The sequence below is a fragment of the Prionailurus viverrinus genome, chromosome C1, assembly GCF_022837055.1.
Source record: "Prionailurus viverrinus isolate Anna chromosome C1, UM_Priviv_1.0, whole genome shotgun sequence".
NCBI classification, from domain to species: domain Eukaryota; kingdom Metazoa; phylum Chordata; class Mammalia; order Carnivora; family Felidae; genus Prionailurus; species Prionailurus viverrinus.
In genome coordinates this window covers 207,097,644-207,115,832 of record NC_062568.1, presented here as the reverse complement: position 1 = coordinate 207,115,832, position 18,189 = coordinate 207,097,644, and the positions used below count along the sequence as shown (strand labels likewise).

Genomic DNA, 18,189 nt, shown 5'->3' with positions numbered 1-18,189 from the left:
CCTGAGCCGGCCCCAGAAGTGGGCGGGCCTGTTTGCCTCAGGTGGTCTAACAGGCGCCGGGAAGGGCCAATGGCGTGGTGGCACAGCTCCGCCCCTTCCTCCCGATTGGTCGGCGCCGGAAGGCCGCGGCCAGAGCCTGGGGGCCGAAGCCGGAGCGGGACTCCTCCTCGGTCGCCGCTCCGCGCGCTCTCTGCTCTCTGGTTCTGTCCGCTCCTGCCCGGTGCGTCGCCGCCGCCATGGCCCAGTGAGTGACGGCTCGCGGACCGCCGGGGAACTTTACGGGGGCCGGCGAGGAGGGCGGAACCTGCCTGAAGTCGCTTTGGCCCCGGGGGTCGCCGGAGCACGGCCTCGTGGCGCCCGGAGCCTCGGACCTTCAGGGTCTCAGCCCCCTCGGGCCCGGGCCCTCTACCCCTCGCGGCGGCGCCGGGCGGATCCCCCTTTCTAGAAAGGGCCGGGCGGGAGGGAACCCGCATGGCCGAGGGCAGCCAGGGCCCGAGCCAGGAGGGGAAGAGGCTGGACAGTGGGCGGCTGTGCCTGCAGGGGCTTCTCCCCCGTGTGGGAGCGGGGACACCCGCAGTGAGCACGGCAAAGATTGCATGCCCTCCTGCGTGCAAGTCTAGTTGATCTCAAGAGAACTTGAGGTCCTTTGAAGTGGCAGAGGGCAGGGTGGCCTGAAGGCGCATGCCTGGGTTCTCAGGGGTAGAAGAGAGGAGGGGGACAGAGGAAATGGTAAGGCAAGGTATTCATAGCAAAAGCTAGGACACTCTGGGCCCCTGAGTTGGAAGGGATTAAAGTGGAACCGACACATTTTTCTTTGTTCCTTTTCCCGGTCTTTTAGAGCTGATATTGCACTGATTGGACTGGCTGTCATGGGCCAGAACTTAATTTTGAACATGAATGACCATGGCTTCGTGGTAAGTCAGGAGGGCACACTCTTGTGGGTTCTTGGTGCACGGAGGCTGATTTCAAAGATCCTGTACAATCTGGAACTTAGGTCTCTTCGTATATGCCCTGTTGCTGCTTAGGACGTTTATTGCAAAGGGAAAGAGAAGCACCAGGTCACATGCGGTGTGGGAGGGCCAGCTCCGCAATCCTCTGAAGGACAGTCTTGCAAAATAGATGTCAGTTCTGTAAGCCTGGATAAACTTACCGGATGTTAAGCAGGAGAAATCCGGCCGGATGTATAGAACTCTACCTTTATTGCCTAATGAGAACCGGGGGAGAGAGAAAAGTTTAAATAGTTATAAACACTAAAGTGGTTTCGGTACAAAAGATAGCAGTTTGCAGCAGCCGGTTCCTAGACTTGATTGAGTCTCTATCAGCTAGTGACAGACTCTAGCCTGATTTGCCTCAGGCAGTCACCCTTTGCTTATATTCAGTTCCGTGCCTTGAGGTTCACTTAATCCAGGGTCTGAAGGTCTTCTGTGTCCTGAATCTCCTAATCAGACCTTTTCGGCCTTCTAGGTTTGTGCTTTCAATAGGACGGTCTCCAAAGTGGACGATTTCTTGGCCAACGAGGCAAAGGGAACCAAGGTGGTCGGAGCACGCTCCTTGGAGGAGATGGTCTCCAAGCTGAAGAAACCGCGGCGCATCATACTGCTGGTGAAGGCTGGCCAAGCCGTTGATGATTTCATTGAAAAACTGGTGAGGCCAGCCCTGCCCCCCAGCTGCTACTAGCGGGGCAACTTGTCTCTTCCCGTAGCTAGATCTCGCTTTTCTAAATTTTTTTTTTTAATGTTTATTTATTTTTGAGACAGAGAGGGACAGAGCATGAACGGGGGAGGGTCAGAGAGAGAGGGAGACACAGAATCGGAAACAGGCTCCGGGGTCCGAGCTGTCAGCACAGAGCCCGATGTGGGGCTCGAACCCACGGACTGCGAGTAGATCTCGCTTTTCTACTTAAGATATTTTTTTTTTCTTTTTCAATTTCTGGATAGGAACTGCTCAGTTCAAACAAAACTGCGTCCACGTCTCAGCGTTTGTCAACTTGGCATTAATTTAAGTTAACAGCACATCCTCAGGTGGTAATGATTCCTTAGGCATGAGATTCTGAGGCCACCGAGAGACGAGAGATGTTGCCATAAGAATTCATTAACAGTGGGGACACAAACCCTAGTCTTGGTCTCTTTGGTATTCAGAAACACAGTTTTGGTCGTGGTGTTATGCGTGTTTAGTGCTATTCGCTAATAAACCTTAGTGTCTGAAATTTAGAAGTCGGTTTCCCATTTTTCTCGACACTTAAAGTGTTGTATCGCTTCATATAAACGATGAGGTCCCCTTAGGGAATCCTGGGAACTACATACTGGGTACTTATTTCTCAATGATTTGTTGGCTCTAGCAAGTGTATCTTTTTTGCAAGAAAAAAAAAAATGTGTTAGGGCGGGAATGGCTGTGCTGGGGCAGATGGGTGACCCGATGCCAAGTGTCCCAGAGAGGGCCTCTGGGAGGCAGGCCTCTGTTACACTTCTGGCCCTGATTATCAGCCAAGGAGGGAGTGTTTTGTGTAGGTGCTAACCCTTGTTCTGTAACAATTATAGTCTGATCCCTTTAGACTTTCCCCTGCTGTGCGTCATCAGGGGATGGTGGGTCTGTCCCCTCACAGAAGGGCTGATGGCCACCCACCCACTGGGATGACTGTGGGAGAGGAGGAGCTGATGGGGACAACAGCCTTTTCCCCTGGGAGTGTGCCCGGCAGCATTTGGTTGAGGCACTGTAGCTGTGAGCTGTTTCTGGGGCACCTCTGGGGCCCCTTCCCTCAACATACCTCACCGACAGCCCGTGGAGACAAGCTCACGGCCAGTGCCCTGCAGCCTCGGGGTGCTATTTCCTCCAACAACGAAACGCAAAACCACACGCAACATATGGACGAAGGGGCACCCGTGGAAATAACTTACGAAGCTACTCCTAAACGATTCTACGGTAACAGGTTCTCGGGTTCTGAAAAAAACCCGAGGCATTAGCTGTCTGGAAGAAACGTTTCTCGGTGAGAAATGTAGTGCCAGGAAACAAAGGCAAGGGGTGAACGTTCCTTTTCTCCGGGAGCAGTGTTAACAGTGGGGGCGTCTCCACGGGGAGAGGGGTTTGTAACCAGCGTGCTACCACGAAAGACAAAAGTGACCTAGAAAGGAAGAACACTGCGATAAGGGAAGGACATAGCAAGCTTTTTGTGTAGCAAGATGCTAAGCTGGTCACGATTAGCGACAGAACGGATTGGAAAGTGGTAGCTTACTCTTCAACATAAGAAAATACGAAGTGAGGTCCACTGAAGCCCTGTGGGTGTGGGGGGGTGTGGACCGAATGATAAATGGCCAAGCCAGCCCAGTTGTGTTCTGTAGGAAGATGTGCTAGTTCGAGGCCCGGTCTCCTCCCGCCGTCTCCAGACGGGGCTGATCATCTCACTCAGGCACCAAACCACCTGATGTCTGTTCACTGGACCCCCACTCTGCCCTGTGCAGAGATTTTATAGGATGTGATGTAATCCTTCAGAACGAGTCCTGTTCCCAGTGTTTGCGAATGTAAACGAGCCAGGGGCACGCACTGGAAATACAAAATCTTTCAAGTAGGTTTTGGTTGTTGTCAAATTAAAAAAAATTTTTTTTTTAACGTTTATTTATTTTTGGGACAGAGACAGAGCATGAATGGGGAGGGGCAGAGAGAGAGGGAGACACAGAAACAGAAGCAGGCTCCAGGCTCTGAGCGGTCAGCACAGAGCCCGACGCGTGGCTTGAATTCACAGACTGTGAGATCATGACCTGAGCCGAAGTCGGACGCTTAACCGACTGAGCCACCCAGGTGCCCCTATTTCTCTTTTTTTTTAATGTTTTTATTTCTTTTTGACACAGAGAGAAACAGAGCATGAGCAGGGGAGAGGCAGAAAGAGAGACACACACAGAATCCGCAGCAGGCCCCAGGTTCTGAGCCATCGGCCCAGAGCCCGACGCGGGGCTTGAACTCTGGACTGTGAGAGCGTGACCTGAGCTGAAGTCGGACGCTTAACCGACTGAGCCACCCAGGCGCCCCTGGTTGTTGTCAAATTTTAAAGAGAACCATCTTAGTTGTGGGGAGGTCTGACTGGGTTGCTAGCCCTAACCTTTCGTGTAGGCTCCAGCCATAGCCACGGAGAGGATTTTTGAAAATGAGACAACATACGCTTTTAGACTGGATTTATTTGGGATAAATTCTTGTTTGTATTAATTGCTCGAGGTACATTCTGTTTTTGTCTTTCATTTCTTTGGCTCACCTTAATGCTAGTGTCTGGTTACAGGTACCATTGTTGGACACTGGTGATATCATCATTGATGGAGGAAATTCTGAATACAGGGATACCACAGTAAGTATTCTCCAGTCTAAATTCTTCCTGGTTCTGGGAACATTCTAGAAAAAAGTATCAGCACTGTACATGTGATAAAAGCATGGACTGTCCTTCTGTAGTGCTGACTCTGGGGCTTGGTGCTGACGTTGCAGTTCTTGGCCTTTGTTTCTGCTAAGACATACCTGATGGAATGAGGCCTCCTCCGTCATACATGTAACTCAAAAGGATGACTTTTGCTTGGATACAGCAGGCTGAGAGTTCGTGCTTAGCTCTTTCCTACTGTGCCACCAGCCCATGGTATGTCAGTCGGTGTGCAGTGTGGTTGAGAACCACGTCCTTTTTTTTTTAATGTTTTATTTGAGAGAGATAGCAGGGAAGGGGCAGGGAGAGAGGGGGACAAGAGGATCTGAAGCCAGCTTTGCACTGAGAGCGGTGAGTCCGATTTGGGACTTGAACCCATGAAACGCGAGATCATCACCTGAGTGGAAGTTGGATGCTCTACCAACCGAGTCACCCAGGTGCCCCGAGAACCACATCTTTACTGGCCTCATATGCTAGAAGGAGTCTCTGGAGGATCTGAAGTGCTGAGTCAGGGAAGTCGTATTTGTATTAAACTCTTTTGTATCATTTTTTAAAGTGTTTTATTTGAGAGAGAGAGAGAGAGAGAGAGAGAGAGTGTGTGAGTGGGAGGGGGACAGAGAATCCCAAGCTGACAGCAGAGAGCTTGATGCCGGGCTTGAACTCACAAACTTTGAGATCATGACCTGAGCCGCAGTCAGATGCTTAACCGATTGAGCCATCCAGACGCCCTGTATTAAACTCCTGATTGAGTCTTACGGTAACTGGATCTTCTAGTAAAATGAGAATGTATGTTTGGCTTCATTATTTCCATTTGGGGGAAGGATAGCTATTTATTTTATTTTGTTTTGTTTTATTTTATTATTTTATTATTATTTTTTTAATGTTTATTATTTATTTTGAGGGGGGGACAGAGAGAGGGAGAGAATTCCAAGCAGGCTCCTTGCTGTCAGCACAGAGCCGGATGTGGGGCTCGATCCCACAGAGTGAAATCATGACCTGAGCTGAAATCAAGAGTCGGGACACTTAACTGACTGAGCTACCCAGGCACCCAGATAGCTGTTTTAAACTTTTGTGGAGGGGCGTCTGGGTGGCTCAGTTGGTTGGATGTCTGACTTCCGCTCAGATCATGGTCTCACTATTTGTGGGTCAGCTGTGCTGATAGCTCAGAGCCTGGAACCTGCTTCAGATTCTGTGTCTCCCTCTCTCTGCCCTTCCCCCGCTTGCATGCACGCATGCTCTCTCGCTCTCTCTCTCTCTCTCTCTCTTAAAAATAAACATTAGACTTCTGTGGATTGTTTTGTTTTTTTTTTTAAAGTAATCTCTGCACACGACATAGGGATCAAACTCACGATCCTGAGATCAAGAGTCACATGCTTTACTGAGCCAGCCAGGCACCCTGGATATTTTTTTTTCTAACTCCCAAACTGAGGGGATTAAATTTCTTGAATGATCAGGTTATTCTTGGATCCTTGGGTCATTTCATGTCCAGCGTGGGCTCTCCATACGTGTCTGATACCTCGTCTCATTCATTGGGAGAGAACTTTATGGAAGCATAATGAAATTAATTTTCTCTCCTGTAGAGACGATGTCGAACCCTCAAGGCCAAGGGAATCCTGTTTGTGGGGAGCGGAGTCAGTGGCGGAGAGGAAGGGGCCCGCTATGGCCCCTCACTTATGCCAGGAGGGGACAAAGAAGCCTGGTGAGTATCGAAGGTGCCCCACTTCGGCACAGGGGAGGCCCGAGCTGGGAGAAGGGTGAGCTGGGGACACTTCTGGCACTCTGACCTCCGAGGTGCCTGAGTGTCAGAGATGCTGGAAAGGTTTCTTTTATCCACTCTGCTGCTTTGACATCATACACGTGCATATTCTCCTCTGCCTGTTTTCTTCTGTTACTCCCTCCAAGACTGATACAGAAATTCTAAATAGGCTTACAGAGTTCAGAGGCTTTAAGGAAGCTGTTCACATAGCGTCCTGTGCACTGTCTGGACTTAGAAGTAAGGTCTGCCTCTGTAAGTGACGTACAGTTCTAAGATAGCTGTGTATTTAATAATTGTGGGTAATGGAAAAATCTGACAGAGCCTATTTCGCCCCTGGGAAAGCGAGGTAGACGTTTTTTATTTGATTTGGGGCAAAAACACATTTTACACTGTTTGCTGTGCTGCATATAAGAGGAGGCGTTGGCCATAGAAGGGGAGGTGTGTTGGAGATATGAAAGAAGGGGTGCATGAGGCGTAAGGGTGGGGGGTGAGCGGAGAGAGAACCAACACAAACAGATGGAAGGGACAATCCCACCTGCCGTTGACTGAGGGCAACTCCCCCTGCTGTTCAGACCGCAGAGAGAGAGAGCCAGACAGAGGGAGATAGCTGAGCAGAACAGAAGCAAACAGAAAAGGAGGATCCTTTTCAGGGAGGCCCGACAAGGTACCATTCTTTTCTGAATGAATTTGACTTCCAAATATGCTACAGTTATGTCAGGTGTTAAAGAAAACATGTTCAAACCTAATTCCCAGAGGTGAAGGGTTTTCCTGGGGAAAGTTATTCTTTCTGTTACCTCTCTGAGGAGTAAGTTTGGAGATTCTTTTTTTAATTAAAACAAAAATTTTTTTTGGCAATGTTTTCTTTATTTTTTTGAGAGAGAGACAGAGTGCAAGTTGGGGAGGGGCAGAGAGAGAGGGAGACACAGAATCTGAAGCAGGCTCCAGGCTCCGAGCCGTCAGCACAGAGCCCATTTCGGGGCTTGAACCCATGAACCATGAGATCATGACCTGAGCTGGAGTTGGTCACTTAAGTGACTGAGCCACTCAGGCACCCCAAGTTCGGGGATTCTTTTAAGTAAGTTACATCTGGAAGTAGATAGAAGTCTTCCTGCTTCTGAGAAGCTTATGAACATTTACGTGGGGGTAACAGCCCGGCAGGCTAGACATGCAGACATGACACAGGAAAGTATTTGATATGCACAGGTGCCGTGCATTTCCACGCACCGGTCTGGCAGAGGTGCAGGTGACGCTGTGAGCTGACGTGCTCCCCATGAGATCAGGAGAGTTCTCAAGCTCCGCATGTCACTGTCTTAGCCCTAATCCTAAGCGTTAGCTTTGCGACCCCGTCAGTTCTGTGTCTTTGCCAAACACTTCTTGTGAAGGAGCCTTTAGTGGTCAATAGTGAGGAGAACATAGGCGAGAAGCCCCGTGAGGTAACCTGTCCTCGTACAGGAGCAGCAGAAGGAATGAAGAACACCCGGTTTTTCTCTGAATAGTAGTGGGCGCAGCCCCGGGAAGTCCTGCGCGGTTCCACCAGGCAGAGCCGGGCTGTATCTGACCACACGCACCCGGGCTGGGAGAAGGGCTCTCTACAGGAACATTCCTGTGGCCCGCCGTTTGGAACCACAGCTTCTTTTGATTGTGCAGAAGAAATTTCTCCTGATGCTTTGATGCTTCCTCTGGCCTTTCTGTCTGTCCGTCTGTCTGCTCTAATCACAGAGCCCGCAGCCTCTGACAGGTTTCCCTTGGCACTTCTGGCACGTTCGTTACTTTTTTCCACCTCCCATTCAGCCTCTCCATTTGAACAGAATTGGGGGGGGGGGGCGATAGTCCTTGAGTATCTTGAGATCTCAACCCCTCTCTTTTCAGTAGCTAAACTATACGGTTCCTTTCCACAGGCCCCACATCAAGACAATCTTCCAAGGCATCGCTGCAAAAGTAGGAACTGGGGAACCGTGCTGCGACTGGGCAAGTTCTGGCTACTCTTTCAAGCCTGCTGGTAACATGGGCACAGGTGTCGCAAAGTGCACAGAGCCAGGACGCCCGTGGTGGCAACAAGCGGCTCAGATGTGAGGTCACGAAGTCGCTAGCACAGCTGAGGCCTAAGATGCTTTCCTGTGTTACGTGTCCTTGCATCTTAACTGAACATTCAGGGCCTTGAGGCTGATGTTACAAACAGCCCTCCTCGATTCATCTGAGAGCCGGGTTCTTTAAGAAGGCACAGCAAGGATGAGGGGAAGTGAGGTTTGTTTTAGCTGTGTGGCTTCAGGAAAATGACGAAGATGTCAGAATCCAAAGGGGCCCTTGTCTGCCCACGTGGAAGAGGACTGACTGGCTGGTGCTGTCAGATATCCTGGCCCCGGCCGTGGAAAATCTCGTACCTGTAGCTTGGGATGCAGGTGCCCTGTGCTTGAACAGAGCACACTATGGCCTCTTGCCTTCACGAAATGGGAGGGAGGCCCAGGCTCGTTCATACAGACCTCTCTTCCGGCATTTTGTGTCGCTACTGGAATAAGTTTTATCCCTCCCGCAGCCTCAGTCCGTACCGCGAGGCTGGGAGACCTGAGCCGTAATTCTGGCTCTCCATTAACTGGGTGATCATGAGCGAGTCAGAAAATTCCGTGGGCTTCAGTGTTCTTGTCTGTAAAACGTGGGGGGTGGGCTGGCTGGTCGCTAAGGTCTCTTTAGCTCCTAATCCCCTTTGTTAGTTTTATTTCATCCCAGGGAGGTAAAGGGTGGAGATGAACCGAGGACTGAGGCATATGAAGAATGGGGGGGGGGGGGGCCTGACCACGCCCGGTGACTTCAACTGTAGCACCCACACTGGTCTGTACATTTTCACCAGTGGTCACTGTCTGCTTAGGGTAGAGAGGCTGGGCTGGATTTGGAGGGCTGATGATTTTCTCCTTAGTATGAAGGACTGGGAAGGGACCTCTTAACGCCTTGACAGTCAGTTACTACAGTACAAGTGCAGCGACAGTCACTTCTTTGTAGATACGCTTAGGATAGAAGCATCAAGAATCCTGTCCTAAGCGTATCTACAGATACAGATACTGGCCCTGAGGTGTCCTGATTGAGTCTTTCCGTAGCCTCAAGGCTTTGTCTCGGGATACTGAAAGAACTGGGTTAGATCCTAAAAGCAGGCACTCCTTAGTTCACTTGTGAAGTCACAGCCAGGATGGGGTGAAGTAAGATGTTACTCATCACGCTCCTTAGCAGCCACAGAAAGTGTCACAGTCAGCAGGAGGCAGGTCACCAGTGGAGACTCAGACCGTGGAGGTCTCTCTAAACGTCAGCAGTACGGATCCCGGCGGTGACAGCCAGGATAGAGCGTGCTCAGGTCCAGCAAACACTGGGTCCAGCCGCAGGTAGGTGCCTGTCGTGGAGACGGATGCACCTGACCTCAGAGCCCGATGCCCCTGAGTACTGACCCCGACACTCCCTTTGTTCTGAGTCCCCGCCCACTACACCATTTGCAGATTATTTGGCTTCCCCCGTAGCTTGTCTGCAGGGACAGAGTGTGCCGGCCGGACGGACTCACACTTGTAGCTACTAAGATCCATAGTTAAGTTTCTCACCCTCAATTCATAAACTGGGACTCTGACTATATACATCTTGCCAGCTTTGTTAGAAATCAGTGTTTTTTGTCAACTGTGAGACCCTGGTGAGGACACATTTCTGGGCTTACGAGGTGGAGGGCCAGACCTGGGATCTAAGGTCACTTTACCCCTTGGTAGCCACCGGAAACACCTACAACACACTTATGTATTTTTAAAAGTACAAGGGATTTAATTAGCTGACTTACTGTAACCCCCGGTCACCAGGAGCATGGTGATCTCAGGAGGAGGAGGAGGAGGAGGAGGTCTTTGACTCGTGGCCAGGGCTGGGGGCGAGGGGCCCTGAGTAACAAGGGAAGGTGGGAAATGCAGGTAAAGGGCTGGGGGTGCCGGCAGTGAGTTGAAAGGTGTGGAAGAATCTAGAATGAATTTAGAGTGAGTTTGAAGTAACACGGGGCTGGATTGAAGCTTGTATTGAGTTGCTCCATAGTGATTCTTAATTTTAAAAATACTACAGAGATTTGCTTCATCGCTGTCGTTCCTTGTCTGGGGAGGGAGCCTGGCGAAAGAATTTGATGTGGGCTTTTCTGGGCCATTCCTCTGGGGCCGTCTCTGAGGCCTCCTGGTGCCGGTCCCTCTAACAGGTGGGGGATGAAGGAGCGGGACACTTCGTGAAGATGGTGCACAACGGGATAGAGTACGGGGACATGCAGCTCATCTGTGAGGCCTACCACCTGATGAAAGATGTGCTGGACATGGGGCACGACGAGATGGCGAAGGTGAGTCCCGGGCCCTGCTGCGGGTGCGGCAGGCGGGCCTGCTCAGAGAAGGGACTTGCTGGCTCCAGTAAAGCCTTCCTGCTCCTCCTTCCCGCGGTCGTGCCGCTGGCAGGATGGACTCAGCCCGGTGGGAGGGAAGCTATAAGATGGGAGAGCTCGTCACTGAGCCGGACGTCCCCAGGGGATCTTGGTGGTAACCATTCCCACCGTTTACTGACCCTTTTTTTTTTAAGCTTATTTTTAGAGAGAGAGAGCAAGAGAGCAAGTGCATGGGGCCAGATGCAGGGCTCGATCTCGCGAACCGTGAGATCATAACCTGAGCTGATACCGAGTCGGATGCTTAACCGACTGAATCACCCAGGTGCCCCTCTTTTTTTTTTTTTTTTTTTAAAGATTTTATTTTTAAAGTAATCTCTACACCCAAGGTGGGGCTTAAACGCAAAACCGCAAGATCAAGAGTCGCACACTCCACTGACGAAGCCAGCCGGGCACCCCGAGAAGCTTGCTTTTCTGGTCAGGTTGGGACTGGCTGTTTGGCAGTTAGTCAAAAAAGTTAGCCAGAGTGGGGAAACGTAACCCCCCCCCGCCCCCACCCCGATATTTTATTATGAAGATGTGCAAACATACAGCAAAGCTGAAAGAATTCGGTGGTGAGCTCTTGTGGGCACACCACCCTGATTCTTTGCTTAGCGTTACACTACGCTTGCCGTGTCGATTATCTGGCCAGCCCTCCGTCGGTTTGATCTTTTACAAATACGTTTCAAGGTAAGCCTCAGTCCTCTGTTCTCTTCAGCATCGTTGACGAGGCAAACACTTCTTTTAACTGAAAATACGGGAGAGCACACTCATCGCCATTCCCGCCCTTTTCTCCAAATGTGGCTCTCCCGGCTCGCGTCGCAGTCCTTTCTCATCCAGAATTTCTAGTTCCAGTCACTTCGAGTGGAGCGTGATTTAGACACACTTGTGAGGTCCGCACTGCAGAGTCCTTCCAGATTTTGTACGGTTTTCCCTCCTGATGTTTAACGGTGTCATCCCCACTCTGCTTTACCGACTGAGCCACCCAGGCACCCCCAAAACAATCTTAGTTCTCAAAGAAATAGTGCTTTTTTTGTTGTGTTCATATTTAATTGGTTTACTTCAAACTTAATACATGTGTTCAACGAATACATAGAAGTGCTTCTGTCCGCGCTAGGAACTGTTCTAAACACCGGGGATGTGACAGTGAAAAAAAACCCACAAAGGCGCTATCCTGCATGGAGCTGGGAAGACACAATAATAATTGCATAGACCATAGAAAACTCAGGGGTGTGGCACCTGGGTGGCTCAGTCAGTTAAGTGGCCCACTTTGACTCAGGTCATGATCTCACGGTTCATGGGATCGAGCCCCACATCAGGCTCTGTGCTGGCAACACGGGGCCTGCTTGGGATTCTCTGTCTCTTTCTCTGCCCCTTCCCTGCTCACGCATGTGTGCTCTCTTTCCCTCTCTCTCTCTCTCTCAAAAACATGAAAATAAATAAATAGATGAAGCCCGCTGGTGGCACCTGTTACAAAGAGGAGGAAACTGTTGTAAGGGGTAGATATAGATCAGGGGAGCGGGGAAGGCCTCTGAGGAGGCGATGGTGTGGGGCGAGGGGCGCTTGCCTCGGGGGAAAGAGCTGTGCTGGCAATCGGAAGTCAGCATAACCGGGTGGAAATAGATACAACTGCCTCCTGGGGCGCAGAGAGCTCAGCTCGGGGAGCAGCGTTCAGGCACATACTTAGAGCCTGTTGGCCTCACGTGCTGAGCAAATCGTGAGCGTCGGTGAGCGTTCGCAGAGGAAAGCAGTGAGCCGGTTAAGGGGGCTTCTCCCGTGCGGCCCTGGTTTCTCTCACAGTGTTTCCTCTCACGTCCCGCACTAGGCATTTGAGGAATGGAATAAGACCGAGCTCGACTCATTCCTGATTGAAATCACGGCCAACATCCTCAAGTTCCAAGACAGCGACGGCAAACACCTGCTGCCGAAGATCAGGGACAGCGCGGGGCAGAAGGGCACAGGGAAGTGGACTGCCATCTCAGCCCTGGAGTACGGCGTTCCTGTCACCCTCATCGGTAAGGTGCCGCTTCACCTGGAGCCTTTTATCTCATTGTTTTGCTCTTGACGTCCTCCCGGAGAATTGGTGTAGACTGGCAGCTAAGGAGCGGGTCTTGGGAGAATGTGTGCAGCCCTCGTCAGCCTCCAGAGCGCTTTCTGCTCTTCTGGTGTGCGAGGCTGACATTGTTCAGTCTCTTCCCGGTAACCTCCTCTCAGTCTTATGGACTTTGAGATACATTTGGAAATTCTTGGCTTTCTTCTCCAGTTTGACCTTTGGGATAGCTTTTTTTTTAAGTTTATTTATTTATTTTGAGAGAGAGAGAAAGAGAGCATGAGTAGGGGAGGGACAGAGAGAATCCGAAGCAGGCTCGCACTCTCAGCGCAGAGCCTGACGTGAGGCTCGTACCCATGAACCATGAGATCATGACCTGAGCCGAAATCAAGAGCCAGAGGCTTAACCGACTGAGCCACCCAGGTGCCCCTGGGATAGTTTTTGTCTTAGTGATTGAACTGTAGTCGGTGACCTCCATGACTTTCTAATGGGTCAGATCACTGTAATGAAGTTTTTCATACAAAAGTTCACAGAATAACATAAGCTTATGTACTCAGCATTTATTAATATTTTGCTGAGGTCCCCCCCCCCGATATTTTAAAAATAAAATACTGCCTACACATTTCAAGTCCTTTAACATTCTCGTCCTAAGTTCCTTGCCCTTCTTGTAGAAGGAAGCCACTGTCCTGACCATTGGTGTGTATCCTTTCCGTGCGTGTTGTTTGTCTTATAGCCGTGAGCTAAGCCTCAAACTCAAAAAGATACAGGGCGAAGGAAATCATAGAAAGCAGAAATAGAGAACAAATGATGAGGATTAATAAAACCACAAGTTGGTCCTTTCAGAATAAAATAGCTACATTTCTGGCAAGAGTGAAAAAGGAGAACGGGGTGCCCAGACAGCACCTTTTAAAAGGTGTCCTTTTAAAAACCCAACAAACTAATTTAAGAAAAGAATAAAACAAGGGGTCTAGTGTGTGTAATGAAAGGCTGATCTTTGCTGATGGCAGAACGGCTCCCTTTCCAATAAAACACAGTTTCCTCCTCAGCCTTCCGGTTAAAGGTTGTCTTTCCCTCCCTGGCCTCCTCCCTCCTTCTGATTTCCTGATTAATTATGGCTCCTTGGTGACAGTGAGCTGGGGCCGTGAGACACCGTAAGGAGAAGCAGGCCAAGCAGAAGGAAGTGGCCGAGGTTTAGCAAATCTGAGTGTTGCCTGGGCTGGGGACCGAGGGGACAAGAGCTGGGAACAGTGTGGTCATCACCGACCCAAATGGGAGAGTATTGCGGGCTCAGAAAGGATCCCACTCTCTTGTTTGGGAGACGGTGTACCCCTCTACCCGGCAGAGGCAGGCCAGGCTTAATCCCCGGATGGGCACCGTGTGTGTCTGCTGAACTATCGGGGAAGTAAGTCTTCGGGCTGAGCCTTGAGTAACGCCGAGGGCTTGCGCCACACTGGCCTCCCGGTGCCAGCGGCCTTGCACAGATACTTCCTCCTGCTTGTGCCGAGTCATTGGGTGTGTGCAGGCCAGGGGGCTGCCCGGGGACAGAAGGACTACCCACCGTTCTCGAGTGTGTGTGGCTGGCACCCTTTCCTCAAAAACAAAGCCCTTTGTTGGTCCCCAGAGAGTTTACTTCCATTTTTGTCTGCGGGGAAAGGAATGGCTAGAGGAATTCTTCTAATTAGAGAACTTGTCAGTTGAGGGGCACCCGGTTGGCTCAGTCGGTGAAGTGTCTGACTTCCGCCCAGGTCAGGATCTCGCAGTTCATGGGTTCGAGCCCCGCGTCGGGCCCTGTGCTGACCACTTAGAGCTTGGAGCTGCTTCTGATTCTGTATCTCTCTCTCTCTCTCTCTCTCTTTCTCTCTCTGCCCCTTCCCCCTGTCTCAAAAATGAATAAACATTAAAAAAAAAAAAGACCTTGTCAGTTGAGCAAGTAGTCTTTTATAAGGGTTAGTTCTTGAAGATACTAAATGTCTTGATATGAAAATACCTTTCTAAAATGGTTTTTAGTCCAGTGAAACAAAGTTGTGGTGATTATAGATGTACTGGAAACTACATTTTCACAAATAGAAATGGAGTGTTTTGAGGGGTGAGTCCAGGTTACCTCAGTGTTCTAGTGGTTTCACACCACCCCCCGTGTGCAGGCAATGCCGCCACAGTCGAGCCTCCCACCAAATGCTGCGGCTGCCTGTTATTCACTAGTTTTTGAGGGGTAGCGAGTGCTTTTAAAGTAGAGTCTTTGATGAGCATTTAAAAATTAAAGTCCTCTCAATTGAAATTGAAATTTGACTTGGGGACCAACAGAGTAATTGTGAATCATGGTGGCTTTACCTCCTCGCTTTTTCTGCAAAGCTTCCCGTTGAGTTGCATGTTGATTTTTGTGGTTGATGCCTCATTATGTTGGAAGATTGACTTGTCTGTGGAGTTTTAGTTTCCAAGTCAGCTGTCTAGAGTTTTGTATAAACGTTCTTCCTGGGGCATCTGGGTAGCTCAGTTGGTCAAGCATCCGAGTCTTGGTTTTGGCTCAGGTCGTGATCTCACGGTTCCTGGAATCAAGCCCTGAGTTGGGCTCTTTGCTGACAGGGCAGAGCCTGCTTGGGATTCTCTCTCTCTCTCTCTCTCTCTCTCTCTCTCTGCCCCTCCTCTGTGCACGCTCCCTCTCTCTCTCTCAGTAAATAAACTTAAAAAAAAAAAGTTCTTTCTGAGCCATGTTAGATTTTGTGGCCCAAGACTGAGACTTCCGGCTCTTTGTACAATTGGAGATCCGGCTCCATTTCTATTTTTTCCTCAACTTCTCGGGCTTACGTGTACTCTTTTCTGTCCAGTTTTACGTGTGAACTTCGGTAACGTTATCCTCTCTCCCACGTAGGAGAGGCAGTTTTTGCTCGGTGCTTATCATCTCTGAAGGACGAGAGGGTTCAAGCCAGCCAAAAGCTGAAGGGTCCCCAAAAGATCCAGTTTGAAGGTGATAAGAAATCATTCCTGGAGGACATTCAGAAGGTGGGGCCCGCTCCCTGGCAGTGGTCGTGGTTGGCGCCTTGGGCGGCAGTGGGGGTGGGAGCGGCCCGTGGAGACGTGGGAGGCCCCGGGTGGGGGCGGCAGAGTCCAGCCCCGTCCTGACACCGCTGTCCGCGCCAGGCCCGGCCCTGCCCGCGGGGTGGACGTGGCTAACCGTAGCTCTGACGGGTCCGTCGTTCCGTAGGCCCTGTATGCTTCCAAGATCATCTCGTACGCGCAAGGCTTTATGCTGCTGAGACAAGCCGCCACGGAATTCGGCTGGACCCTCAACTACGGTGGCATCGCCCTGATGTGGAGGGGGGGCTGCATCATCAGGAGGTAAGTGCGGGGACGCGCCGCGGCACCGTGCCGGGAGTCGCGGCCTCTGCACCTGGGGACGGTTTCCCTAGGATGTGCGCGGCCAGTCCCCTCGCTGGCGACAGGACGGGGTCGGCTGTTCTAACTAGACTGTCTACCCTACTCCCTTTAAACTGGTTCTGGGAGGACGGTCATGCCCTCTGGCCTTGCCTCGTGGGATGTGGGCTCTGTTCTCACTGAGCAAACAGCCGGCTTGAAGGGATAAGGAGAGTAACTCTGTACCTCGCGGGCGGATGTACCAGCTTCCGGCTTCCTTCCCTGCCTTCTGGCAGGCATTGAGCGCGCGGAGGTGAAGTTTCATTGGTTTCTTTCCTCTTGCTTGTTTCAGCGTGTTCCTAGGAAAGATAAAAGACGCATTCGATCGGAACCCACACCTTCAGAATCTACTACTGGATGACTTTTTTAAGTCTGCTGTTGAAAACTGCCAGGTAGGTGGCCCAGAGCTGGGCGGTGTGGGAATTCTGCCTCACCGGGCTTTGTGTTTCCCTCACCAGCATCGATGCCCGTGAGCGTTGTCATTTCAAACGCAGCCCGTTCTCCTCTCTGGGGGCTGACCCCGAGTCTTCGGCTCTTTCTGGCTCAGGACTCCTGGCGGCGGACGGTGAGCACCGGTGTCCGGGCGGGCATCCCCATGCCCTGCTTCACCACCGCCCTCTCCTTTTACGACGGCTACAGACACGAGACGCTGCCCGCCAACCTTATCCAGGTGAGCTTTCGGAGCAGGTGGTAAACACTGACACGGCTCAAGGGTCCGTGTCCCCGTGTTATCCCAACCCGTCCAATTCCTTGTTTTCCAGGCTCAGCGGGATTACTTCGGGGCTCACACTTACGAACTCTTAGCCAACCCCGGACGGTTTGTCCACACCAATTGGACAGGCCACGGTGGCAGCGTGTCGTCCTCTTCCTACAATGCCTGACCGGACTGGTCACCCGCCACGATTCCACAGATTGGGACATTCCACTTGGCCACACGACACCGCTTACGCAGCCCTCTGCCCCACAGCCCACTGCGCAGACCTTTTAAAATAAAGTCTCACAAGGGACTCCTGAAAAAGTCGGCATGAGTTTACTTGTAACGTAGCTCTTTGAGACCCGCCATGCCCTCGGCCCCCGCCCCTTGGGGCGACCCGGAGGGGACCATGTACGCGGTAGCGTGAATCAGCTCCACGTGGCACCTATGGTCGGGGAGGCAGCGCACTCTGCCCGGCTAGAGGCGCCCGTAGATGGGAAGTGGGGTCCGCTCAAACTGGAACCTTTGTATCACGTAGTAGAATTCCCAGCTTTCTCTACTTAATAAAAGATACATTCTATCTGTGCTTCATCTCCAGACTCTCCGGTAGCCTCACCTGCCACACGGAGCCATTATCCCCCTTGGCAGAAAGATCTGCAGTCGGTTTCCTCACAATTGACTCCGTTTGTTTCCTTCCAGCCTCGTTTACGGTTTCCTCTCCGTTTCCTTTAAAGAAAGACTGTAATATAAGAAACAGACCAAAGTTAGGGTAATGATTAACTCGGGGAAGGACCAGGAGGCGATCGGGGGCTGAGGGTGCAGGGGGTGCGAACGTTTCCTCGGGTTGGGCGCTGGGCCCTGGCCGCTCACGGGTACAGTCTTCATGGCTTTTGTCACTTCATCCCAGATGTTTTAGGAAACTCCACTTAAATGACAGGGTGGGCTCAGTGTGCCCCACCTCTTTCTGTTTGTCCCTAAGCAGGCCCTGGGTTTGGGGTGGGACTTCTGGCGACCTAAGCCTGCCCCCTGAATGAGACCTTTTTACTTTATCTTCTTTACTCAAGAAAAAAAATCCTGCCAGCAAATTCTTACTGACAGTTCTGTGGCCTGGGGCCAGTGTAATTGTTTTATTCCAGCAGCTTAACTCCAGAAAGAATTCTGTGGAATGCTTCAGAAAGTCCTGAGAGGATCCTAGAATAGAGCCAGAGTTTCCCTGTTTTGACAGCTGGTGTCTATAATCTCAGCTCTGACCTCTCCCAGAAAAGTGCGGGGACAGGCAGGGGCTGACACGGGAGGCGGTCCTTTTCATGAAATGTTCCACTTTTGAGACTCAGCCTGGCTGTGAGTACGCAGCGAGACTGTCCCCCCTCCCTGATCACACCTTTAAATATAAGAGGTGCTGAGTCACTGCCCATGACAGGGTTCTTTTTTAAGGGACATGAATCACTCAGTGCAGCTTTTCTCAGGTGAACTATGG

At 51.1% G+C, this 18,189-nt stretch overlaps 1 protein-coding gene and 1 long non-coding RNA gene across 2 annotated transcripts; one reads left to right on the top strand and one right to left on the bottom strand.

Annotated features, from left to right (window-relative positions):
• The first annotated feature begins 112 nt into the window (after window positions 1-112).
• On the top strand, window positions 113-17,303 carry PGD (phosphogluconate dehydrogenase). Its single transcript, XM_047869226.1, has 13 exons — window positions 113-244; window positions 839-914; window positions 1,465-1,644; window positions 4,265-4,330; window positions 5,974-6,092; window positions 8,048-8,117; window positions 10,351-10,485; window positions 12,386-12,575; window positions 15,477-15,607; window positions 15,810-15,943; window positions 16,311-16,410; window positions 16,566-16,688; window positions 16,780-17,303. The coding sequence occupies exons 1-13, from the start codon at window positions 237-239 to the stop codon at window positions 16,897-16,899; spliced, it is 1,452 nt and encodes a 483-aa protein (XP_047725182.1). The 5' UTR covers window positions 113-236; the 3' UTR covers window positions 16,900-17,303.
• Window positions 7,836-9,765, bottom strand: LOC125171948 (uncharacterized). The gene is made up of 3 exons (XR_007154521.1): window positions 9,755-9,765; window positions 8,630-8,633; window positions 7,836-8,484 (listed from the first exon to the last, which is right to left on the bottom strand). It is a non-coding gene; the product is annotated as an uncharacterized LOC125171948 (long non-coding RNA).
• Window positions 17,304-18,189: the final 886 nt, after the last annotated feature.